The sequence below is a fragment of the Megascapheus bottae genome, chromosome 7 (assembly GCF_031878675.1).
Source record: "Megascapheus bottae isolate mThoBot1 chromosome 7, mThoBot2.hap1, whole genome shotgun sequence".
NCBI classification, from domain to species: Eukaryota; Metazoa; Chordata; class Mammalia; order Rodentia; family Geomyidae; genus Megascapheus; species Megascapheus bottae.
Genome location: NC_143515.1, coordinates 33,852,910 through 33,880,738, shown reverse-complemented (window position 1 = coordinate 33,880,738; position 27,829 = coordinate 33,852,910). Strand labels below are relative to the sequence as shown.

General features: G+C 34.9%; 1 protein-coding gene across 1 annotated transcript in view; it reads right to left on the bottom strand.

Annotated features, from left to right (window-relative positions):
- The window catches only part of Exoc6b (exocyst complex component 6B), a 457,316-nt gene that overhangs the window by 139,658 nt on the left and 289,829 nt on the right, over positions 1-27,829 (bottom strand). Inside the window, exon 19 of the mRNA XM_090336705.1 lies at positions 22,027-22,168. Within this exon, the coding sequence (XP_090192831.1) occupies positions 22,027-22,168 (142 nt within the window). The remainder of the gene's footprint in view (positions 1-22,026; positions 22,169-27,829) is intronic.

The window sequence follows — 27,829 nt, the reverse complement described above, 5'->3', positions numbered from 1 at the left end:
GAAACATATCCCCACAAAAGTGCATATTATAGACACAAGATACTTAAGCCAGTCTATTCACCATGGCACGAGACAGTGTCCAGACCTGGTACGTGCATTCCTGCAGTGCACTCAGAAGTAGTCATGTAATCAGCGACAGCTCTACTCAAACATTACTTGAAGGAAATTCCCTCAACAAGGTGTCTATGGCTCTTGCTCCCATTACCCCCACATCAATGTTGAGACTTAATTCCTAATACAACAGTATTGATAGGTGCAAACTTAGAATGTAATAGTGGTGATATGCATGATGCAATAAATTAATCTCTAGCATGAATGAATTAGGAGATAAATAAATTTAAAGTGATTATTGAGTCATAAGGGTTCTGCTAATAAATCTAGGAGATTGAATGCCCTATGAGAGGCCTGGAAAGTTGGCCTTTCTACAGTTTCCAATAGGAAACTAAAGTAGCTCCCCTCCAAAAGACATAGTATGAAGATACCATCTTGGAAGCAAATACTGGCTTCATAGAATTAGTTTGGTAATATTTCTTCTCTTTATATTTTATTGACTAGTTTGAGAAGTATTGGTGTTTGTTATTTAAATTTCTGGCAGCAGGAACAAATCCATCCAATCCTGGGCAATTCTAAATGAGACACCATTACGGCTTCAAATTCATTCTTACTACAGATAATTATTTAGGTTATTTATATTCATTTTCAGTAGGTAATGTATACCTAGAAATTTATCCATTTCTTCTATAATTTCCTGTTTATTAGACTGTAAGTTTTTGAAATATTCTCTAATGAAGCTCTAAATTTCATAGTTTGATGGTGCTAATCCCTTTCTCATATCTAATATTATAAACTTGAGTCTTCATACTCATTTGTCTGGTTTTGCTGAAAGTTTCAAATCATTTTGTCTTTTTAAAAGATTCAACTTTTTAGCCAGGCACGGTGGCTCATGGCTGTAATCCTAGCTACTCAGGAGGCTGAGATAGGAGGTTAAGGTTCAAAGCCAGCCCTGGCACAAAAGGACCTGAGACTCTTATCTCCAATTAACCTTTAGAAAATGGAAAGTGGGACTTGGCTCAAGGATAGGGCGGTAGCCTTGAGCTAAAGAGCTCAGGGACAGCACCCAGGCCAAGTTTAAGCCCCATGAGGAACAACAACAACAAAAAAAAGATTCAACTTTTTGTTTCATGGATTCTTTGTTCAGTTCTTTTAATTTCCATTTCATTAATTTCTTCCATGATCTTTACATTTGTGTCCACCTACTGCTATTGCATTTGGCTTTTGTCCAAGAGCTTAAATAGATCATATTTATGGACTGTCTGATTTCTTTCTTATTTTTTAAGTCACTCATTAGTATAAATTTCCCTCTTAATTATTACATTGCATGTCAAAATGCTAAGCTGTATTTACATTTTCCTTTGATTCTAGGAATTTTTAAAAAATTTCCTCACATATTTCTCTGATGACCCACTGATCACACAAGTAAATTGTTCTGTTGTCATATATTTTGGTATTTTCTGTAGTTTCTCTTGATATTGATTTCTACTTTTACTTCCACTATAGTCTAATAAACACAAGAAACAACTTTATTTTTCTTGTATTTGTTACAACTTGCTTTATGTACTAAGATATGATCTATTTTGGAGAAAGTGCCAAGGAATGCTAAGAAACTATGTACTCTTCTGTTATTGGCTAGAATATTCTGTAGCTTTTTATTAAGTCCTTTTGATATATATACTGACATTTAATATTGAAATCTCCTTGAGATTTTAGTTTGGATAAGCTAAGTTGCTGTTTTGCTTTTTTTTTTAATTTTTTTCTTTTTTTATTGTAATTAATAGAAGGGTTACATTATATTTGCCAGATAGAAGGTACATTAATTCACATACATTGATACCTTTTCTCATGTCTTAGTCCTCATTACCCTCCCCCCTACCCCTACTCCTCATCTTGTTTTCCCCCCTTCCCTATCCTATTTCAAATAACCAAATACAAATATCTCCAATATATCAGATAACAAAGTAAGATACTGTAACAATATGAGATAACCAAGGGACAGCAAAAGAGATGAGAGATAACATAGTACATTAAGGACAACAATCACTCATTATATGGCTTTTGTTTCTATATCCTAGAGGTCCTTCCATTTAGCATCCTACTATATGGCCTTAGGTATCAAGGTTTTGCTCTATTGCAAATCTCTGCTAGGAGAGCCCAAGGTTTCTACTGATTATGACAAATGAGGGAAACCATTGAGCCTAAGTTCCTTTGAGTCTGGCTTACTTCACTTAATATGATTTTTTTCTAAGTCTTTCCATTTCCTAACAAATGGGGCAATGTCATTCTTTCTGACAGCAGCATAGAATTCCATTGTGTACAAATACCACAACTTGTTGATCCACTCATCAACTGAGGGACATCTATGTTGGTTCCATATCTTTGCTATGGTAAATAGTGCTGCAATGAACATTGTTGTGCTAGTGGATTTAGTATGTCCTTGTTTCTGGATGATTGGGTAAATGCCAAGGAGTGGAATTGCTGGGTCATAGGGGAGCTCTATGTTTAGCCTTTTGAGGAACTGCCATACTGCTTTCCATAGTGGTTGAACGAGTTTGCACTCCCACCAACAGTGTAGTAGTGATCCCTCCTGGTCACATCCCCTCCAACATCTGTTGTTACTAGTTTTCTTGATCCTGGCCATTCTAACTGGAGTGAGGTAGAATCTTAGAGTTGTTTTGATTTGCATTTCTTTTATGACCAGAGATGTGGAGCATTTCTTCATGTATCTATAGGCCATTTTTGTTTCTTCTTCAGAGATACACTAGACCTCCTTGGCACAGGTCGAAACTTTCCTAATAAGGACCAAGAATCACAACAAATCAGAGAATGGCTGGATAAGTGGGACTGCATTAAACTGCTTTGCTTTTTGTTGTTGTTATTGTGGTTTTGCTAGTGATATGCATTTTTGGGGGGGTGGGGCCTAGGGCTTGAACTCTGGACCTGGGCGCTGTCCCTGAGCTTTTCAGCGCAAGGTTACCACCCTTCCTTGAGCCACAGCCCCACTTCCTGTTTTCTAGAGATTAATTGGAGATAAGAGTCTCATGGCTTTGTAATGCTAGGGCTGACTTTGAATCTAGATCCCCAGATCTCAGCCTCTTGAGTAGCTAGGATTATAGATATAAGCCACCGTGCCCGACATGATATGCATTTTTTATAGGTAACAAATTTTATTTTTAAATTTTAGTCTGCCAGTTTGTGTGTTACAAAATGGATATTCAGAGGGATTATTGAAAGGTACACAGTAATTTCTGCCATTCTAATGATTATTGCTTTTGATTCTTCCAGACTCTTCATTTGCTCTTATATTCATCTAGTGTAAAATATTCTTTCCTATATTTCCATGGCTGTATTTATCACCTATGTGTAGGCATCCTTTAGGCATCTATAGTGCTATTTTGGTGGTCATGAATTGAGTCATTTTTGTTTTTGTTTTGTTTTGTTTTCTTTTTCCAGTCCCGGTGCTTGAACTCAGAGCCTGGGTCCTTGAACACTTTTTGCTCAAGTCTAGCACTTTCCAAATCAAGTCACAGCTCCACTTCCAGGCTTTTCTGTGTATGTAGTTCCGGCACAGGGCTTTGTGCACGCTAGCTGAGCACACTAGGCCACATTCCCAGCCCCAAATTGAGCCATTTTTTTGTTGTTTATTATGGAAGGTTTTAATTTCCCTTCAATTATGAAGCACAGCTTTGACAAGTACAGAGTTTCTATGGAGAAACTTGCTGTTATTCTGAGGGCTTTAGCCTTATTTGTGACTTGGTGCTTTTGCCTTGCTTCATTCAATATCCTTTCCGTGTTCTGTATATTTAATGTTTTAACAATCAATAGCATGGGAGTTATGTTTTGGTCCTGCTGGTTAGAATCCTTCAAGTCTCGAACTTATTGCAAGATCTCAAAATCTGTATGTATATGATCATATAAAATGATGCTTATTGAAATGAACTCCAAGACATGGAAGGGGTTTGTTGTTTTTCTTGTTTGTTTGGGTTCTTTCTTTCTCTCTTTCTTTCCCTTTTTCTTTGTTTTATTTCCTTCTGTTGCTGTACCTTTTGTCTTCTATATACGTTTATCTGATTTGGGAAGCGAAAGGGGAAGCACAGAATCTGTAGGACAAAGGGCGAACCATTTCAGCAATGAAACCCACTAGACACTGCTGGAAATGAACTATACAACTTGGGGTGGTAGAGAAGTTGGGAGGGAAAAAAACTGGGAGAGAACGAGGGAGGGGGTGACATTGCTCATTACCTGTTATATGTAACTGTAACCCCACTGTATATCACCTTTACAATAAAATTAAAAAACAAAAAACAATCTCCTGAACCTGAATGAATATCTCCTTTTCAAAATTTGGGAAGCTTTCTGCTATTACTGTATTCACTTTATATGAAATTAGGTGGTAACATTTCTCCTTCTCTTGTGCCTATGATTCATAGGCTTTGACTTTTTATCAGAGATTGGATGTTCCAATTGTTCCTAAAGAAAAAAAATATATATATTACAAAGATGATATGCAGAGGGGTTACAGTTACATAACTAAGGTAATGAGGACATTTCTTGTTGAACATTGTTACCCTTCATTTTTCTCTCACTTTCTGTCCTCACTAATTTCCCTTCCCCAAGTTCTTTAGTTTTATTCCGTCTAGTTTCATCTGCATGTTATTATCTATGTGTTCCAGTCCTCATATTCTGTTTCAAGTTGAATGCCAATTTGATCTTTATTTTTTTTCTGAATTTCTACAGCTTTCTTATTTCCTTCTCTCATGTCCTACACCTTGTCTTGTTTATTTCATTTAGCCCTTTGAGTTTCTTGTCATTCATTCATGTCCTCTTTAATTTCATCAACCATTTTTATAATAATTTTATTGAATTATTTGAGATTTCATCCACATCATTATCATTAGTGTTTATTACTGTTAAGTTCAGTTTTTAAGAAGTCCATTCTGTTTTTTCATTTTCTTTGTTTCTGTGCTGTAATTTGCACATACAAAGCTTAAAGCTCACCATCTTGCATGTGAGCAAAAGCTGTGAAAAATCACGATTCAAAGGATCTGGACCCCAGTACTTCAGAATTGCTTGACAATAAACAAAAGTCAGGATGTGGTTCTCAGAGGTGGGCATAAATATTATCAGACTCTGTATAGCACTTCACATTGGAGATCTGACCTAGATTAAACCCATCTAGAAGCCAACTTACATACACACAGCCAGGTAGAAGACCTTGGAGGCTGAATACTACATCAAGAAATAGACTTAATGGCATCAGATAATGGGATTTCCTCTATACCAGGGATAACAGGGACTGTAACAGCCACACCCTTTGCTCCTGAAGCTGTGAAGACTATAGGATCTTTTCTACAAGCACTTCTTTGTAGCTACTTCTCATATAATCATTATGTCAAGGTAGCCCAAGACTCCATAGCTGACTGTTCCTTCTTTTCAAGCCTCCAGAGTAACTTAATTTTAAACAAAAATAGGTATATCCTCAAGATATTTTACTATGGCTATCCAAGATGAGGAGAGCTTGCTTTCTATACTGTTTCGCCAAATTTCTGCATTGACTTTAAAGCTTGCAGGGAAATTTGAAATTATCCTGTGGCTAAAATTTCTAGCCCTTTATTAGGCCTGCCGAGTTTCACATGTGATTCCATGTTTAGCTTTGGAACTCTTTGCTGCTTTTATCTATTATTAACTGTTTCTCCATGCTTTTCAGTGTGCTGTATTATTTCTTTTGTGAATCTCAATGGTTTTTCTCTCTTCAGAATAGAGTGTATATATGTGAATATATACAGTGTCTCTGTGTTACCTGACTCCTCTTTTCCATTCAGTCCAAACAGTTGCTGCTTCTAATCCTTAAAGTGGCAACATTCCTCCAATAATTTGTTAATAGATATAGAGTATATCAAAAAATGAAAGCTGAGACAATTATACAAAAGGATGTAAAATTATATTTTTATATGAGATTGAAGTTATCTATATCTGTCTACACATAAATTTGATAAGATAGGTTTGGGAACTGGTTTAGAAAGTAGGAGACAGAAAGGTGATTATAATCAAGGAGCACTGTATATATTAATGGATTTATTAACATTAAACACCTTTTACAACTAGTTAATGTTAATCTTCTTAAAAAGATATAGAAGAAGGTAAAGTGTTCAAAACGTACCACCATAAAGTTTCAATGGCTCCCCAAGGAAGCCAATGAAATTAGAAGAAACAAACAGATGAGTTACAAAGTCAGTAAATACTGAATAAAATAGCAAACATAAGTATTTACATACCAAGAACTGCTTTAGGTATACACATATCAAATGCTCCAAACAAATGAATCTTCCCCCCCCACAAAAAAGATGTTACATGTACAAGACTTATAGTTGCTTTAATTATATAAATAAACTAAAAGTCAAGGAATATAATAACAGAAAAGTGATGGCTAACTAAAAATTATTCTAAGGTTTCTTTTCAGGCATTATGACCAAATGCTAAACAGATTTGTGAAATCTAAAGTTCAATTCATGTAGCTTATTTTGCTAAGAAAATACTAATACATATACAAATAGCTTTTTAATTAATAAAGACTTAATGCTCTATGATCTAGGTAGATGTTACATACATGAAGAGTTCTTCATGCTGCTGCTAAGTAAATAAAACTATCTTCATTAGACTGAGACATATATACAGCACAGTGAGAGAAAATAGAAGGTCAGACACATAGTGATTGATGTCAACGACAGGTATTATTCTAATTTATGAATAAGAAAATTTCCAGTTACACTAACTAATTGTCAGGGTGAGTTACTGCTTTGCATGATTCCATGTAAAGAGTAAGGAAAGTTAAAGACTATACCAAGTGACAGAAGTATGTCATGCCACAAGGCATTGGATTTCCCCTTAATACCCTTAATATTCCACAGACAAATAATAGCCAGGGTTACCAAAGATGTCTAGGTCTCAAACCTAAAACCCTAGTATCCTAAAGATGAAAGGAGTACTTGTAATTACTGAGAACTTCAACAGATGGAAAAATAAGGCCAAAAAGGTTAAATCAATGTAACAGTTAAAATCTAATCCCTCTAAGTCTGTCTATTATTTCAAGATGTATCTTATACCCTAGACAATCTAAAAACAATTATATACTTCACTTTTTCTTTTTTTATGCATGTTACATATTCTTTTCCACTTAGTGAGAAAACAACAAAATCGAAAAATATATAGATAGATCTGTGTCAAAACATAACTTGCCTCTAAAGTTTCTGAATGCTTATAATTTAGAGAGGAAAAGAAGGTAAACCAATTTTACAATAGACCTTTTAAAATCACAGTGAAAGCAGCCTAACTCAGTAATCAGCAGTGCTTCAATGTATAATCTTAGGAAAGTTGAAGATCTGCCATGAAAGGGATGAGCTTCCAGAGAGATGAGAAAAGCTGAGTTCTAAAGTAGTAACTGTATATCCTTGATATTTTTACTATGCTTTTAGGGACTTAATTTTATCCATGTGTTTGTTCAGTACTGACTATTCTGCTGCACAAATACATTTTCAAACCTATAGCTCTCTAAGGTTTTACCCTGAGAAGAATTCTGTAGAATATGTAATGCTATAGTAAAAGTAATTCTATAGAAAAGTACTGCTTATACAGAATTGTAAATCTCTAGTAATTTTTGCAACTTCAAATTGACACATTAAAAGCTGAAACAAGGCAAAATTCATTTTAAAATCAATAATGTTTTTGTCCAACTCAATATATCCAAAATATAATTTCAAAGTAAGTATTTTTAAGACTTTTGAAACATTTTATATATTTTCCAAAATTTAGTATGTATTCTACACTTATTGTACATGTCATTTCTGACTAGCCACATTTTAAGTGTTCAATAGCCATTTGTGGCTGGCTGAGAAATATATAACACAGCTCTAGGTGCTGCTGCCTGAAATCAATGCAAATAAAATTGAGGTATGTGCAAAATAACAATATTTTTAAATGACAAGAAAGGATCTCACTAATGTAGGCCAACAGTAAAGCGCTAACAGGTTCAGTATCTAGCAAGGGCTTGTTTTCTAGTTCATAGGCAGCACTTTCTCATTCCATGTTCACAGGGTAAGAGAGGTAATCCTGGCTACTCAGGTGGCTGAGATGTAAGGATTACAGTGTGAAGCCAGGCAGGGCAAGAAAGCCTTGAGCAAAAAAGCCCAGGGACAGAGTCCAAGCCAGGTGTTAAATAAAGCCCCAGGGGTGGCACAAAGAAAAAAAAAACTAGTAGAGAACTGGGAGAGGGGGACAAATAAGCTCAAACAATCTTATCATTTCTCAAGAAGTTTTTGCATAGTTGAGTGAAAGTTCTGTGTCTAAGAAAATGATACTGGATTACTATATTCCTATTTGCACCCTACAAATACCCACTACAGTTGTGTTTGAACAAAATATTCAACATGCTAGCTCCTACAAAGAATCAACTGCTGAATACTAGACACCTATACAACTGCCAACTAAAAAACTGTTTCACTGCAAATATTAAGTTAAAATGAAAATTAAAAAATAAGAACATAGAAAAAAATTGAGAAAAGAAAGGGAAAAACACTAAAATAAATGAAAACTAATAAAGACTAGCTACTCAATGCCTTACATTTATTTCCATTAGGGAATGAAAACATTATTGTAAAGAGTGGCATAAAATATTTTTCTGATTCCATTAAACAGTCAATCAACCAAAAGACAAAATTTATTAGCCATGGAGCTTTTCTCATGCAGCAAGTTATTGTCTTCATCATATTAAAGCAATAACAACTAATTATCCTTAGATTTTCACATGTGCAGAACATTGCAAATTATAGGAAACAACTTTATTTTTCTGCATACAAACATAAGTATATCATCAATCACCTAATCTTAATGTTTTTCAGATGGAAGAGGGAAGAAAGGGAAAGCTTGTTTTAAAACTATCATTGAGAAGGATGACGTGAAGGATAGCTGTTAAGGGATTTGAAATTAATGATACTGAAAGACACAATGTTCTTCCCTAAACTATCCCTAAGAAATCTGCATCTTCAAGCAGTGTATTTTCCTTACTCAGGGCTTGGGCATTACTGTCCTTGAGATTTTTTCGCTCAAGGCTGTCATTCTACCACTTGAGACACATCTACATTTAGATTTTTACTGGCTAATTGGAGATAAGGGTCTCAGACTTTCCTGCACAGGCCTACTTCGAACCATGATCTTTAGATCTCATCTTCCTAAGTAGGATTACATTTACAGGTATGAGCCATGGACATCAAACCTAATACTTTAATGTACTTAGATGATATATAATTTCTTTCTGTAATTTGTAAAATTTTATTGTAAAGGTAATGTACAGAGGGGTTAAGTTACATACCTCAGATAATGTACAATTCCTTTTCAACAGTGTCACTCCCTGCTTCATTCTCTCCCAGTTTTTTTTGTTTTTATTTTTGTTTTTTTGGTTTTTTTTTTTTGTTTTTTTTTGCCAGTCCTGGGCTTGAGCTCAGGGCCTGAGCACTGTCCTTGGACTTTCTCAAGGCTAGAGCTCTACCACTTGAGCCTCAGCACCACTTCCAGCTTTTTTTTTCTATATATGTGGTACTGAGGAATCGAACCCGGACTCTCCCAGTTTTTGCTGTACTAACTTCACTCCCCCCAAGTTGTACAGTTCATTTTTAACATAGTGTCTAGTGGGTTTTACTGCTGACTTGGTTCACCCTCAGTCCCACAGTTGTGTTCTAAATCCATCATACTCTGAATATAAATTGCCTAGAGAACACGGCTTCATATAGAATTATACTGAAAACTTCAATAAGGGTATTTATTTAGACCTTTCAAACATTTATTTATTTGAATGCATAAAACATTTCCCCCACATTATGTCTTTTAATCCTTATAATGAGTGTCTATAAGGGGAAAAGAACCATATAATCTGCCTTCTTTAAATAAATATTGGTATTTTGGAATTAAATAGAAATTTAGAAATAATCTGGATTGATTTTCTCATTTTATAAAAGAAGAGCTCCAAGCCCCAGTACCTTAGTGAACACCCAAGATTATAAACCTATTTGTTGGCAAAACTGAACTTACAACTCCCAGACAAGTTCTTACTGTAGTGATAATAATAGTAACATTGTGATGGCTGTTGATAGCTATCTACCTTTCACAATAGTATTTAGTTATCATCAATCTATGAGATGGGCACAATTATAAGTTCATTTCTTACAAAAGAGTAAACTGAGGTTGAGAAGAACTGAGTTATGTTTGGGCCTACTTAGCATGCACAAAGACCTGGGTTTGATTCCTCAGTACCACATACAGAGAAAAAAGCCGGAAGTGGTGCTGAGGCTCAAGTGGTAGAGCTCTAGCCTTGAGAAAGCTCAAGGACAGTGCTCAGACCCTGAGCTCAAGCCCAGGACTGGCCAAAAAAAAAAAAAAAAGGAACTGAGTATGTTTATGTTAAAGGACATTCTGTTTTTACCATCTAGAATTTTAACTCCGGATTACATATATAACATAGTGAGAATTCACTGGTACTGACCAAAAGAAACAAGAACCTTTGTAAACCAAAAGAATGTGCCACTGTTTCTAGTTTCTTCCTTTGATAAGAATATTACCTGGATTCCATTCTCACCCATTTGTCCTTCTATTCATGTAGCATAACACCCATCTAAGATATTTCCTGCCTGTAGTAACTCCCAATCTGAGAGCTAAATGAAGAGATCCTGAAACTAAATGGTTGCTAAATGTATCATTTAAAATATTTCAGCAGGAAGTGGTCACTCAAGTAGTAGAATGCTAGCCTTGAGCACAGAGAGGCTCAGAGACAGAGCCTTAACCCTGAGTTCAGGCTCTAGAACTGGTGCATGTGCGTGGGTGTGTGTGTGTGTGTGTGTGTGTGTGTGTGTGTGTGTGTGTGTGTGTGTGTGTGTGTGTGTGTATCTCCATATATTTACCAAGCAAGTACTACATGTTAAACATTATGCTAGTTACTAAAGGGCATAGACTAAGCACAGCAGGTATAATAATTAAATAATTAGCATTACCTTTTCATTAGACACTATGAAATATATGTAAGTAAAATGAGCATCCTTTTATTCTTGAATGAATTTTAATATTTGTTTCTTGTATTTATGGTTTAAACATTTGTGTCCCTTCAAATTTATGTTAAAATCAAATCCTCACCGAAAGAGTATTACAGTATATAGCCTTACTGGATGCCACTGGCTCCAACCTGTAAGGCTAGCTATTCAGGAATTCTGAAGATTAGAGTTCAAAGCTAGCCTAGACAGTAAAATCTATGAGACTCTTTCTCTCTAATTAGCCATAACGAGGCAGAAGTGGAGCTATGGTTCAAGTGGCAGAACATTTATTCTTGATCAAAAAAGCTCAGAGATACTATCCAGGCCTTCAGTTCAAGCTTGAGACTGATGGACAAACAGGCAAACAGGAAGACAGGCAGACAGGCAGACACAGACTTTTCTTCATTCCAGGATGGAAATCTTAACAGCATGTTGAACATGGCAGCTAAGCTCATAATTAAGCAACCACTGTAAGTAGCATGGCAATAGGTCTCTACTCAGATTGAAGCTTTGCAGGACTATGAGGTTGTCATTTTATGATTTAAAGAGGTTAAGAGATATAAGCAGTTTGATCATTTTTTAGCAATAACTTATAAATAAAAACAAATTCTGATTCTTCCCATGATGCTCAGCTTGAGAATCGAAGTAAACACAGAATTACATATAATTAACCTGGAAGTGATTCCCTTTCTGCCTGCAGCAGGTTGAGTGGATTAAAAATCAAGTGCATAAACTGATATTTCAAAGTTCAATCATCTTCTTAATCTCACCATATTTCCTTGATAAAATAGAGGTGCTGAGAGAAACTTTGGAATTTCTATCCATGTAATGTTCTTTAGAAGGCCTTTCATTGTGGTCTCTGGTCAGAGAAGAGAAATTCTGTCATGCTTTGCTCCATCTCTTACTAAATTGCTTTATGCCAGTGATATAAACACAAAAAAGCCTTGTAGGTGAAAGCAAAATAAGAAGGAAGAAGGAATTATGTACAGAATAAATGTAGTCAATCTCTACAGAACTTCAGCAAAATCAGAGAAATCTGGGTGGATAGCATTTTGTACTACTTGCTCAAGGATGATTAAAGATAATTTTGACTGACAATTTAATTATTATGGGCCATCTCACTTGATTGAATGCACTAGCTAGTAGTCACTGTCATAGTTTGCTTGGTTGAGAAGCAGACTTAGGTTTAGCAGTGGGTTGGTTGTATTTAAAATAAGATTGGAAATGTAAATCTGTTACATATGCTTTCCTACCTCTTTTCAGAGTCCTTAAAATTCTACTTTCTTCTTTCTCCCTAACATTGGGAATGCCTGGAGCCCAAAGCCCCAAGAGACTTGTGGAGTGACTGAATGTGGAAAAGTATTACATACAATTACAAAAGCAAAGATAGCAGGGCTCAGGTATTGAAGAAAGTACAAAGAAGGGACAGTTCAAGCAGTAATTATTTGGACCTGAAACCAAAGATTCAATGGGATCTCTCAATGAAGAATCCTAGTTTACAAGTCCCAATGGAAAGACCACAAGCAACCTATTAAGGTTTTCCTGATTGATGTACTCTAAGAGCCAACTATACCACAAAGAGACTCACAGCCAGTCAATAATTTTTGTGAATATATACAAAGAGCTAGAAATGTTCAAAATTCTCAGGAGAGCTTCAGTACTGACATTAAGCTGAAATTCTTCAGGAAGAAAGAAAAAAGAAAAACCTAGTCTTTCAATCAGGATGGCTAAGTGACAAATTACATTCTGTCATGATTTTATAACAAGCAGGCCTAGACCAAACATGAATTTACTTTGAATGTGCTTGCCAAAAATCCTAGGAAGCCTCTCCGTATTTGTTTACTGATTTGTAGAGAGAAAGTTATCATGACAAGAATTGGAATATGGAACTTTACAGAGATCCTTGCCCTTTACCAAGTAAACAAGGCACAGTTTAACCAATCACCAAAGAACTAGACTAAGAAAATTGAGTAATTCCATTCTGTGCAGAAACTCAGCTACTTCTATGCAAATGATACATGGTGAGGCCTAGAGGTAGAGTGCATGCCTTACATGCACGAAGATCCAGTTCGATTCCTCAGTACCACATACACAGAAAAAGCCAGAAGTGGTGCTGTGGCTCAAGTGGTAGGGTTCTAGCCATGAGAAAATCCAAGGACTGACCCAAGGTCAAGCCCAGGACTGGAAAAACAAAACAAAACAAAAACAACAACAAAAAACCAAACAAGATACATGGGTCCTGAGCAATGATAAAGTTATCTGTTTCCTTAAAAGAACATATGCTTTGCTTTTGCTTTGTTATATTTCTAAAGTAATAAGCTTCTGAATAATTTAGGGAGCTGAGGAAATAACTGAAACTGAAAGTACTATAAGCCATACTTGGTTTGATAGCCCATCACTAAAGTGAATATAGAAAGAAATTAAAAAAAACAAATGATGGAAATAGATAAAGAAATGATCACAATAAAAATGAATTCCATTTCTTTTGCTTGTTTTACATCATTAGATTTTATAACAACACTACAAAAAATTAAAAGGGTTAGTACTTCTAGTTTATCACTTAGAGGGAATTAAATGAATTGTTGATTCTTTTACTCCCATGGATTCATGTAGATATATCTAAAATTCCCAAGGCATCTCTATTATGTACAACAGCATGCTGTTAACTATTGTAAATACTATTCTCTAAGGTTCACAAAAATGCAAGAGTTCCTTTGAAAGTACAAATAAAGTTACTTTCTCATTTCAAATTTAAGAATGACAACCCCCCTTTTTGTGGTACTAGGGCTTGAACTCAGAGCCCTGTGCTTACTTGGCTGGTGCTTGTGTCATTCCTTCACCCTTATTTTATACTTTTTTGAGAAGTCTTATAAACAATTCTGCTCAGGCTAACCTTAAATTGCAATCCTTCTGTTCTTATTCTCCCAAACTACTAGGCTTACCAGCATGAGCCACCAGTGCCCACCTCATGATAAACCACTTAATTACCAGTGTCCAGGAAAGTATGCTGCAATGTAGGATCACCACATGTATTTGTTAAATAAATGAACACATTACTAAATTGATGATAATAACAAATTGAGTAGGAATATAAATCTAGATTTCTTCAAATATAGTAAAAAGAAAACTCAGGGAATTTTGAAAATAAAATGAATATCATACTGCATTAAAGATTGAATCAAGATGATATATATTGAACAATCAAGATCTGCAGGTGATTAAAACCCAGTTTTCCTAATTTTTAAGTAATCAAAATCAAGTATATGATATAGACAAATCAAGATATAAAATTAATTTCTCACAAAGTAAAAGAACCTACAGTTCACCATCAATTTTTAAAAGGATAATTTCTTCACACTTCTTAAGTGACTTTTTACATTAAAGGTACTTGGATTGGTAGCCTGTCAGTGAGAATTATCTAACAACAACATTCTTGTTAGATAATATCTTTTGTAGTAGTTACATCTTCTCTCTCTCTCTCTCTCTCTCTCTCTCTCTCTCTCTCTCTCTCTCTCTCTCTCTCTCTCTCTCTCTCTCTCTCTCTCTCTTTTTTGGCCAGTCTTGGGCTTGGGCTCAGGGCCTGAGCACTTTCCTTGGACTATCTCAAAGCTAGAGCTCTACCACTTGAGCATCAGCACCACTTCTGGCTTTTTTCTCTGTACGTTGTACCAAGGAATCGAACCCGGGTCTTTGTGCATGGTAGGCAAGCACTCTACCACTAGGCTAAACTCCCGGCCCTGTAGTAGTTACATCTTTATAGAACAGTTAAGCTAACTGTTTAATTTCTTACAAAAGCATCAATCTGAAAGTTAAAAAATTATCAGTTTAGGATTATATATTTCAGAGTAAACACAGAAGTTTTACCAAGAAAGAAAACTACTACAAAGTAAAAAATTTCTTATATCAAATTAAAGAATAGTTTCAAACTTAACATTCTTAAACGATAGATAAAAGTTCTAATAGCCTGCAACAGGCTTGCTGAAAGTTGCTGGATAGTTGGTACCTGCTACTACTGCTTTGACTATGGAATGATAACAGAACAAGGCACTAACAGTCAACGAAATAAATGCTTTTGTGAATTTTTTTGTTGTTGGCCATCCTGGGGCTTGGACTCTGGGCCTGGGCATTGTCCCTGAGCTCTTCAACTTATGGCTACTGCCCTACCCTTGAGCCAAGCCCCACTTCCCGTTTTCTAGAGGTTAATTGGAGATAAGAATCTCAAGACCTTTTGTGCCCCAGATGGCTTTGAACCTTATTCCCATATTTCAGCCTCCTGAGTAACTAGTATTACAGGTGAGAGCCACTGTGTCCGGCTCTTGTGAATCATTTTACTTAATTCAGATTTTATCTATAATATTAGTAACTACTATCATCCTATTGTATCAATGGGACTGTAAAGGGCTAAATAATTTGCAAGCAGTCCCTCCAAAAGTAAGTGATGGCTGGAATCCATTCTGTGAAGCTGAGTGTAAAAAAGCAATGTTCTCAATGACCCCATGTAAATGTAGCAAGCTTAAGGTAGATTACATAGAACCCTCTGCACAAGTGGCAACCCCAGCTTCCCAAGCACATGTTCAAGGTACATTCACATTCTATCTTGTCCAGAATTTGATTTATTTCAGGACTCATGCAGTTCTTCTGAGGACTCACAGGCAAAAAGGGAAAAAAAATGCCTCATATATACCACTGGGTAGAAAGATGCAAGTATTAATTATCTTGTCATTTGAGGCTGCTTTTGTACGCCTCTGTATAGCTACTTGAATTTTATGTATCATTTCTTTAACATTTTTTTTAATAGACCACTGAGCATTTAAAGAAAAAAAAAAGAGGTGGGTGGTATAGGGAAAAGACAGAATAGAGTTCTTTCTTTTGATGTAAAAGAAATGTCCATAGAAAGTTTCTTGACAGACAAATTACTGCCAATCAGAAGTGAAACATTAAATTCTAAATCAATGAACCTAAGTGGCTCTACAATATATAGGAAAGATAATGTTTAGTGCAGATATAATTGTTATTGGGAGTACTGTCAAGCACTTCAACTGTTAGCTTCAAGTTAAGTCTGAATGCTATTGCAAATACCAAATGGCCTTTCAGATAAACATAAAATAAATGGCTCTCTCTAAATGGCCCCTTTAAAATGGTTACATGTGTCCACATGTATGCTTCTTTTTATTCATTAAATGATCTCTCTGTCTCTTAGTCTTAACTGAAAGCTTTTCCCTACAGATGCTTATCTTGTTCTTTGTAAGTGGGGTGGGAGTGGAGGCGGGAATGCCAGTTCTGGAGCTTCAGTTCAGGGTCCAGACATTGTGCCTGGGCCTTTTTGCTCAAGGCTACCATTCTGCCACTTGAGCCAGAGTTTTACTCCCAGCTTTCTTATTCATTGTTTTTGTTGTTGTCTGTTTGTTTGTGTATTTGTTTTGTGGTTAACTGGAGATAGAAGTCTCAGGGACTTTCTTGCCTAGGCTGACTTCAAACACTGATCCTCAGATTTTAACCTCCTGCATAGCTAGGATTACAGGTGTGAGCCACTGGCACCTGGCAAGAAGTTTGTTCTTTTAAATAAAATACGCTTCAGAATTAGGCGGTAAGATGGGCATTTTTGTCTCTCTTTACTGTTCTCAGATAATCATTCTTGTTCAAGGGGCATAATTTCATCCCACTTCATCTTAGCTTTATAAAAAAAATGCAGTCATGTAATCACAGTCATTTTCAGTTATTCAGCAGATCTTATTGCTTTACCATTACCATTTAATACCTGTCTATACCCATTAGATAGCCTTGTTCTGTTTCTTTGTAACAGAAAGTACTACTTCCTCACCTCAGAAAAGGATACCGCTATATTCAGTAATAGCAGTCTACTTTTAAAATTCATCAAGACAATCACTGTTTTCTTTCTCCTAGTAAATGACTGGTTAAAACATGGGAATGTGAGACTATGGCAGCTAATTAGATGCAAGGAATCTGGTAGACTGCTTTTAGAAGCTGTTTTATTATTAAGGTGTTTTACCCTGCCTAAAGAAAAACCTCTGAAATTTTGCCTATTTCTAAGTGGTGACAGTATTGTGTGGTCATTTTTACACTTTTAACTTTCCCTTATTATTCTCTGTAATGAGAAAAAAATCTTTAAAAAGCATTGAAAAGATACTCGATTCTGCTATTAACCATCCTAGAGTATTCTTTTTTCTTTTTCTTTTTTTTTTTTTGCCAGTCCTGGGCTTGAGCTCAGGGCCTGAGCACTGTCCTTGGACTTTCTCAAGGCTAGAGCTCTACCACTTGAGCTTCAGCACCACTTCTGGCTTATTTTTTCTATGTAGGTGGTGCCAAGGAATTGAATCCGGCTCTTCGTGCATGCTAGGCAAGCACTCTACCGCTAGGCCAAACTCCTGGCCCTAGAGTATTCTTTTCAATGGTAAATATCTAGGAACTCCAACATGACATTGAAAAGATAGATTTTAGACTTTGGACAGAGGCAATCCGAAGACTGTGGTCCTGTGAGACAGACAACAAAACAGGAAATATTTTGCAGAGATTTTTCTAGGTTATAATATGAAGCAGAAAAAGAGACAAAATCTAGAATGTAGCTGTGTTACTGATTTAGGAGACAAAGAGCATTTGTAGGACTGAGTACCAAAGAAGATGATTCTGTAAAACTAAACACAAAGAAAAATACAGAAGGGATGCCATGGGATATTTGATGGCTTATTAATATGTATGTGCCTGTATGGGAAGAAATTTCATAAGGCTAAGTTTAGAACCATGAAAACAAATAGAGTACTCTCAGCTCTTACAGGTTCGGGCACATGGTGTTTCCACTAGTGAGAGTTGAAAGATACCTAGATATCTAGTACATTGGGCAGAATACTCCAAAGGGCTTTACTTTGGCACTGAGGTTTTATGAGTCCTAGATAAAAGGCTGCTAAAGATCTGTTATAAGGTAAACAACACCTTCAAATGTATCCAATTAATTCCAAGTAAGTTAAATGCATACAAAAATCTAACAATATGAAAAGGACACAGTAAAATGCAACATTGAATAGTCAACATTTTAAGTGTCCAAAATGGAAAAACAAAGGCAAAAAATGCAAATACATAGGAAAATATGACCCACAACCAGAAGCAAAACTAAATCGTGGAAATAAACCTGAAAAATACATTAGACCCAACAATGATAGAACACAACTCTTAAAATATCTGCAACTATGGGGTGAGGGAGGACTGGAGAGAGGGAAGTGTGAGCTAAACAGGGGTGAGGGTAACAATGTTTAACAAGAAATGCACTCGTTACGTTATGTATGTAACTGTAACCCCTCTGTACATCACCTTGACAATACAATTAAATATTAAAAAAAACAGCTGCTACCGGGAATTGGTGGCTCAGGCCTGTAATCCTAGCTACTCTGGAGGCTGAGCTCTGAGGATAGTGGTTCAAAGCCAGCCCACACATTAAAGTCCGTGAGACTCCTACCTCCAATTAACCACTAGAAAACTGGAGGTGGTGCTGTAGTTCCATGGGTAGGGTGGTAGCCTTGAACTGAAGAGCTCAAGGACAGCTTCCAAACCCAGAGTTCAAGTCCCATGAATGCCAAAAAAAGAAAAAATAAATAGCTACTATAGTAAAGTTCCATATGTCACAAGGTAAAGAAAATGAGCACCATGAGAAGATAACTGCATGATACTTTAAAAAATTAATTTAAATAAATTAGCAATAGATTATATCTAACCATAGAACCTATTACTCTCTGCTTATATATTAACAAAAAACCTATTGACTTCTTAGTGCATACAGCGAGAAAGCATTGGAAGTTTGGCAATATATATAGTAAGAGCTTGATTTTTCTTTTTCAAACAAGAAACCTTTTATAGTCTCTGAGTTCAAAGAACTTGAAGATGTGGTTTCTTCTGCTACTCAAAACAAAGTACATAGAAAAAACCAACAGTAACTAGGAGATGATATGACAGGGTCTAAAAATATAGCTGTAAAGGGACTTCCAGGGAAAAAAAAGAGAAAAATTTACTTAAGATATAAGGATTAAAACACTGATTAAAATCTTATGAAAAGTATCCCCACTCAATAAATTCTATATTTAACCTGAAAACACACACACACACACACACACACACACACACAGAGCAGACCAAAAAGAAATTGCTGAAAAACAGTGATGAACCATTATAAAGAAATCCATCAAGATGCATTGTGTTTATAAGCTCATTTATAAAACTACCTCTGTACAACTACTTAAAGATAATAAAAACATAATTTAAAAGAGAAACCCTCAAAATACTCAAAGGAAAAAAAAACAATTATCTTAAAATTCTTTGTCCAATGAAAGTACCTTTCCAAAAGAAAGGAAAAATAAGAATACAGTCAGAAAAATAATTTTGACATTTAACAAGTAGAATTGCATTATGATATACATTGAAGGAGGTTCCTAACAAAACAAAGATGATATCAGATGAGAATGTACATCTACATGAATGTCAGATGAATGGGGATATAGTCAATAATGAGTAATTACAAAATAGGCTTTAAGTCACTTCTGGACATATTTACAAGAAACGTGACTAGTATAATATATATTATAACAGCCCAAAGAACAAGGAAGAGGGAAAAAAGTTATACTTCCATAAGAAGTATACTTCATTAATGCAAAATGGTATAATATTATTTAAGATATTTCTGGTGAAATAAAAGATGTACATTACAGATCCAGTAGTAATCAAATTGCAAAGTTAAAGCTACATAAATCACATACAATAAAAAAATCCTTGATTAATCTAAAAGAAAACCATGAAAAAGGAAACATGGAACAAACAAGGTAGAAAACAAGGGTACAATGAAACCTCAATCATACTAGAAATTACATCAAATACAAAGGCTCAGAACAACCCATCTAAAAAATCAGATTGTCATATTGAACTGAAAAGCAAGACTAGAAAATTATGTGCTGTGTATATATTTGTTGTTGTTTTTGAGACAGTCTCACTGTAGTCCAAGGTGGCCTCAAACTTATAATCCTCCTGAATCTTTCGAGATCTGAAAATATAGCCCTAATTATGCTTTTAAAAGATTTCTGTTAAAATAGAAAAGATATTATGTGAAAAACAAAATATGAAATTGAGGCAGGACTATATAGAAATAACACAAGGGAAGTTAATTTTTAGGGATGAAGAGGACTATTACATAACAATAATGTTGTCAAGATATCATGATGATTTAAAGTTCTATGTGTGCCTATGTGTGCATGTATATATTTATAGGGCTTTAAAATAAATAAGCCTAATAGAAATGAAGCTAAACAATTCAAATCAATGAACATAAATGGAGATTTCAATTATTCTCAAAAGTAGTAGAGTGAACAGAGGAAATCAGTAACAATATAGAAGGTCTGAATAGTGCTATTGGTCAGCTTTGCCCACTTGACCACATAGCCACAACAGAAGATATATGCAAATGAAACATTTGCTAAAATGGTAAAAAAAAAATTTATGGTCATATAAACAAGTAAGGGGCGGGGACACAGAAATAATGGAACAAGGGTAAACAAATGCAACACTGGTACTCATTATGTTTAGTGAGTTGAAAATGAACTATTCAACTTATAGGCAGAGACACGAGAGGAAAAACTGAGAGAGACAAAGGAAGGATGATTGTCCAAAAAGAAATGTACTCTTTACCTGACTTATGTAACTGTAACTTTTCCATACATCACCTTTCCTTTATAACAACAATAAAAATACATACAAAAAAAGAAATTTATGGGTCATAAAAACAAGTCTAGGCCATAAAGCAAATTTATCATAATTAAAGTTATACAAAATATGGTCTCTGACCACAAAAAGTAAGTCAGAAAAATAGAAAAAGAGAGTATGTATTAAAAAATTTCTAAATGTCTGGGAAGTAAACAACACAATCTCAAATAACCAAAAAGATTAAAGAAGAAAATATAACACTAATCTAAAAATACTAACTAAAAATTAAAAACAACATATCAAAAATGTGTGGGCGATAGCTGTGATATTAAAGAATAAACTCTTTCAGTCTGTCAGTGGTAGGGTTTGAACTCAGGACTTCAAGCTTGCCAGGGAACAGTATTTCTTTTTCCTTTTAGTTATTTGTCAAATAGTGTCTAGTGTTTATGACTGAGGCTGGCCTTCAATCTTCCTAACTATGCTTTCTATGTAGCTAGCATTACAGATGTGTCCCACCACAGGTATACACAACGACAAGTGTTCTCGTTAATATTTTGTCTATGCCCTAGTAGCATTTTATTTATGATGGAAGTAAAGATACTCAGGTTTTAGTGTTTTGAATATAGCTATTTTCTGAATGTAATACATATAAGAATGAAAAACAATGCTCTAAATATAGCAGGGAAGAAACAAAGGAGCCCAATGTCAAAATGATGTCACAAAACAACTAACAAAGCCTACATTTTAAGCCATTTTGTCTAAAGTTTTGTTCACCATAACAGAAAAAGATTCCTGAAGACTAATAAATGTGGACACTATTCTGTTCTTTAGAATAAGAATTTGCAGATAAGCTATAGCAAGCCTTAAAATAAAAGAAAGTAGTTTAGAATTACATTTTTCTGGTTTCTCCAGATCAAACAAGTATTTGATGGTGTGCGTTAAATGAATACCTGCCTTATATCCCTGTAGAGCTTGTCAGTTTTTCTATAGTCAGGGATCTTCTTGGTTCTAAATATGGGTCTAGGCCATTTCGGGCACACAAATTAGCTCACTAATAGGCCCTATAAATAAATAGCCTATAAATGATCTCTCATCCAGAAATTTCTTGTCATCGTTAGGAGCAAGGTCACCATAGACCTAAACATCTTTTTCACACTGGAGGGTATTTAAGCTAGAAGAGCAAAGAGATGGTTCATTGTCTTACGTTCACATTCACTGACATCCAGGTTGAACTGCTGTAATGCTCCCAAAGTGAGCTGCCTTACTTCAGCTTCCAGCAAAAGTTGCATCAAGGATGTGGCTAAATGCTTACAAGCTGACATACATGCAGTCTGTGCCACCTTTCCCTGAAATACAAGAATGAAAACAACAAGGACAGTGGATTAAAATAAAATCTGAATAAATTTCAAAGCATTTTCTTGTGCCAGTACTGGGACACAATATAGGTACCATCTGGATTAATCATTATGTATCCAAACAATGTTGGAATTAAAAGACCTAAGATTAATCTAATTCACTAGTCCATTACATTTGGTCACAGGAAATATGTAGTTATGAAACACTTTTTAAATATTTGACAACAGAGAAATGATAATTCAAAATCTTAAGTAAAATGCAAAAAAAAAAGATTCCAGGGAAAAAGTCTCTTTCAAGAAAAATTCATAAAATATAAACAATAGTATCTTATCTATAAAAGTATTTTCTATTTTATACTTTATCACAAAGAAAAAATAACTAAGCAGGTACAGTTGTTCACACCTATAATCCAAGATACTCAGCAGGTTGAGATCTGAGAATCGTGGTTTAAAGGCAGCCAGGGCACTAAAAAAATCTGTGAGACTCTTATCTCCAATTAATCATCAGAAAACCCAGAAGTGGCACTATGACTCAAGGGTTAGGGAGGTAGCCTTGAGCTTAAAAGCTCAGAGACAATACTCATGTTCAGAGTTCAAGTCCCACGACCAACCAAAAAAATCAATAACAACTAAAAAGCAAAATATTATAAAGTAATTAAAATAATTAATTTTATTAGAAAATATTGAAAAGTATAATTACAAAATATCTATCTATCTATCTATCTATCTATCTATCTATCTATCTATCTATCTATCATATCTGTACTGGATATTGTCCCTTAGTCTTGCTCAAGGCTGACACTCCACCAACTCTTTGCTGGTTTAATAGAGATGAGAGTCTTATACATTTCCCTGCCTAGGCTAGCTTTGAACCATGGTCCTGAGATCTCAACCTACTTGATTAACAAGGGGTTACAGGTGTAAGCCAATGGTTATCAGCCAAACTCTTCATTTTTAAAATATGGATTTTAAAAATATATGTCTTCACAGCAGGGTGCGGTGGCTCACTCTTAGCTACTCAGGAGGCTGAGATCTGAGGATCAAGGTTCAAAATGGGGCTTGGCTCAAGGGTAGGATGGTAGCCTTGACCTGAAGAGCTCAGGGACAGCGCCCAGGCCCAGGGGGAAGGACGGTAACCTTGAACTGAAGAGCACAAGGACAGCACTCAGGCCTAATTTAGTTCAAGCCCCATGATCCACCAAAAAAACAAAATTATATATATATATATATATATATACACACACACACACACACACACATATACACACACGTGTGTATATGTGTGTGTGTGTCTTTACTGAAGAATTAAAAGTACTTTACAGTTAGTTCATGAATTAAATCTTAGTCCAGTTCTATAATGTTACACACTATAGAAAATAAAGAAGTTTTTCCACGTATTTATTTTTCAACTACTTTGAAAAAAGTACACATATGTTTTAAAGTTTTGACTTTCAAATTAGTCAGTGAATTCTGTTTGAAAATTATGAACTATTTCAAGAAAGAGAAACATATACACATAACCAACATGTATTCAGTAAACATTATACATACAAGTACACTCCTTCATGACTTCACTGCTCATTTCTCTACCTCTCCTCAGAACGGATCATTATTGTCATTACGTAACTTTCTTGTTTAATAAAAGTACTACTATAAGGGGTAGGATGTTGCTCCATGGGTAGAATGTTGCTCCATGGTATAATGCTTGCCTAGCACATGCAAGGCCCTGGATTCAATTCATTAACACCAGAAAAACAAGTACCATTATGACAAATAGGCAATCAGAGCAAGTTGAAAATTCCTTAAGGATTGCTTTTTGAAACTATTAGGGTTGAAAATGAGATGCATCACATCTATGGCTCATAAGCCATGTCTATTTTTTGAAGAACAATAATAGAAACCTGACTAAATAAATGGTGCTACATAAATTCTGTTCTGATTCACACCATTCCAGATATTCCTGGAGGTTTCACTTCATTAAATAATCACCAGCACTGAGTACTAGTAGGAATTTTTCTATTAATTAAACAAAGATATCTTATGGCTATTAGGCCCCTGGCTACTTGATACTATTATTTTATCATTTTTTTGTTTTTATTTGATTAATATCTGAACCTATAGCATGAAATATCATAAAAATGCCCTATTTAGGAACAAATATTATGTGTTTCTCAGCTGTATGATCATGTTTATATTTTCTGGTGATCTACAAATGGAAATATTCCAGGGAATAAATTAGAGATTAAGAAATTGGCAGTAGAATAAAACAGAGTAACATATAAAAAAAGGTACATTATAATGGACATTCACATTTCATGTCTTGCTTTCCATTAAACCAATTAAGGACCTGACAGAGTCACATCCAAGAAGTAATAAGATTCTGCACAGTTGTCAGGATAAGAGCCTAGTATGAACTCTCAAAGAGGGGCAGGTCAAATATTGGTAAGTCTATGACTTCCCAAAAAGAACACAGAAGTTGAGACTAAAGCAGATGCACAGTGACCACACAGTATCTTGGAAGTGCAAGCAAAGTGACACGACTATTATATTCCAGATATGCTGGACATTGGCACTTGACTCCTAATTCAATTCACTTAATATAATTAGCACAAACATTAATTATATTCTTTCCTCATAAAATTAACTGACAATATACTTAAGAAATTTTAAAAACTCACAGCTGTTAAACCTTTCTACTTTTTACTACACCTATGCCAAAAAAGAAGTGATGTATTACACTGCACTTAAGAGTATTACAATGTAATGGGTTGAGAAAGACTTATTTCAATGACCAAAGATGATTTTTGTTGTTGTTTTTGTGGGTCATGGGGCTTGAACTAGTCCTGGGAACTGTCTCTGAGCTCTTCAGTTCAAGGCTACTGCCCTATCCTTGAGCCAAGCCCAACTTCCTATTTTTCTAGAGGTTAATTGAAAATAGGAGTCTTTTGTACCCTGGCCAAAGATGATTTTTAAAACATGATTTGGTAAAATGAAAATGAAATAGCTCAGATTCAGAAAGTCCCATATTTAAGAATTAAATTGAGTATGAAGCTTATCTAATCTGAAACAAACTTGATTTCTCAATACTATCTTAATATATCAAGCATCAATTAAATATATTTACACCAAGATGCATTGTATTCATAATCTTACCTTGTCCAAGTACTTATAAAAAATGTAAGGTGTTTTTACCTGATTATATATTTGATAACTGAAATACTGGGTTATTTAACTGCCCTTTAAACTCTTTCTATCATACTGTCCCTCAAATAATACAGCAAAACACAGCTTTAATTTTAGATATACATATACAAACTGTGAAATATTAATTCACACTTCACTGTCTCTTTCTACTTCTGATTCCCTTTTTATGCACAGGCTTTCTAGCAAAGGACAAACAAAACCTCAGATAACAACTAATCATCAGGCTATAAAAATGGGCAATTTTACCCGGGCAATTTTTCTAGGAATTTAGCAAAAAAAGTTATAGGATGAGCCAAGAATCTGTAACTTATAAACATAAACTGACCAAGTGTTCCATAAAAATTCCTTTAGATATTGCAAATCAGCTATAATCATGCTGTCATTATGAAGTTATGATATTACTAAGGCACAAACACTGCATAAAAACTGAGCACAGAACAACAGGAAAGTAGGTTAAGTATCACCATAATTGAAAAATATGAGAATACAGATTAGGAATATTTGGGACACAAGGTATTACAACCATCTTTCATGCTGCCTCTACATGCATTTGTAATATTTATACTACAAGACATATAATATATACCAACTATATAAACTGGAAGTCAACTACCAAGCAATTGAATGACTCATACCATTTCTCAACCTAGATACTTTTTTGTAAGTTTTGGAAGTAACTGATGAAAGTTTATTACATTCATTCAAAGCCAGGAATTATTTTCACAGAGAGAGAAATGAAAATTCTTATTTTGCTTTTTGCTATGTAGGTCATTTCCATCAAAAATATACAAATATTCATATACCTTAATTCTGTTTTCCTTTACTTCTTAGGCATTCCTTATTTAGCATGCTACCTGTACCACATAATATGCTGCACTAGAAGATATGCTGCAATGGACTGCCATTAATGCATAGGAATTACCTTAATTTACTTACCCAGATATTAATAAAAATGGAAATAACTCAAAATATGGAGGGTACCTAAAAAGCTCATCTAGGAGGCAAACTTATAGCAAAGAAAATCACAAAGCAACAACTTAACAAACTATATTAAGGAGGGGCTGGAGTTTGGCCTAGTGGTAGAGTGCTTGCCTAGTATGCATGAAGACCAAAGACCTAGGTTCAATTCCTGGATACCACATACACAGAAAAAGCCATAAATGGTGCTGTGGCTCAAGTGGTAGAGTGCTAGCCTTGAGAAAGCCCAAGCACAGTGCTCAGGCCCTGAGTTCAAGCCCCAAGACTGGCAGTGTGTGTGTGTGTGTGTGTGTGTGTGTGTGTGTGTGTGTGTGTGTGTGTGTGTATAAGAATGAGAACACAGTAAGTTCAAATGAGTAAAAGGAAGGAAACAAAGATCAGAGTAGAAGGAGACTAGAAAAAAACTTAAAAATTTTAACTGAGGTTTGTTGTTTTTTGAAAAAACAAAATGAATGAACCTTCACCTCGACTAAAATAGAGAATATTTAGATAAGTAAAATCAGAAGTTAAAATGAAAACATTATAACTAATGTAACACAAACACAAAGGCTCTTAAGAGACTGCTATGACCAATTAATCATCAACTGATTTGAAAACCTAAAAGAAGTGTAAAAATTCCTAAACATACTATCCACAAAGACTGATTTATAAATAAAAAGAAAAAATAAATTGACGAATAATAAGTCAAGAGATTATATCAAGAATTAAAAACCTGCAAAAGAAAAGCCAAGGATCTTAAGGCCAAGGATCTGGTGATTTCTACCCTACATTCAAAGAATGGAAAACAATCATGAAATTTTTCCAAAAAAATTGAAGAGATTAATACTTCCAAATGCTTTTTTCTGAACTCAGAATAACTGAGTTCAAACAAGCACACTTAAAATGCAGAAAATTATAAGGCAGGACATATCTCTAATAAATACTGTTTCAAACCTATTTAGCCAAGTATAAGCAAGTCAAATTCATGTCTCTTTTCTCAACAGTGATATTTTGTAAATGATCACAAATATATAGGTAATAAAAAATGCCAGACAAATAAAATCTATTTCAAATGAAGCAGCTCCTCTATAGAGAAGAAAAAAATCAACAAAATGGGAAGAATGTATTTCCTTTTGAATTCTACATATGAAAAAAACAATTAAGAATTTAGCAAAGGACTTGAACAGATATTACAAAACAACTGGTTATTTGGGAAAAATGCTCAAAAATCATAGAAATGGGGGCTGGGAGTTTGGCCTTGTGGTAGAGTGCTTGCCTAGCATGCATGAAGACCCGGGTTCGATTCCTCAGTACCACATACATAGAAAAAAGCTGGAAGTGGTGCTGAGGCTCAAGTCGTAGAGCTCTAGCCTTGATAAAGTCCAAGGACAGTGCTCAGGCCCTGAGCTCAAGCCCAGGACTGGCAAAAAAAAAAAAAAATCATAGAAATGCAAATTGAAACCACAATGAGATACCAACACACACCTGTTA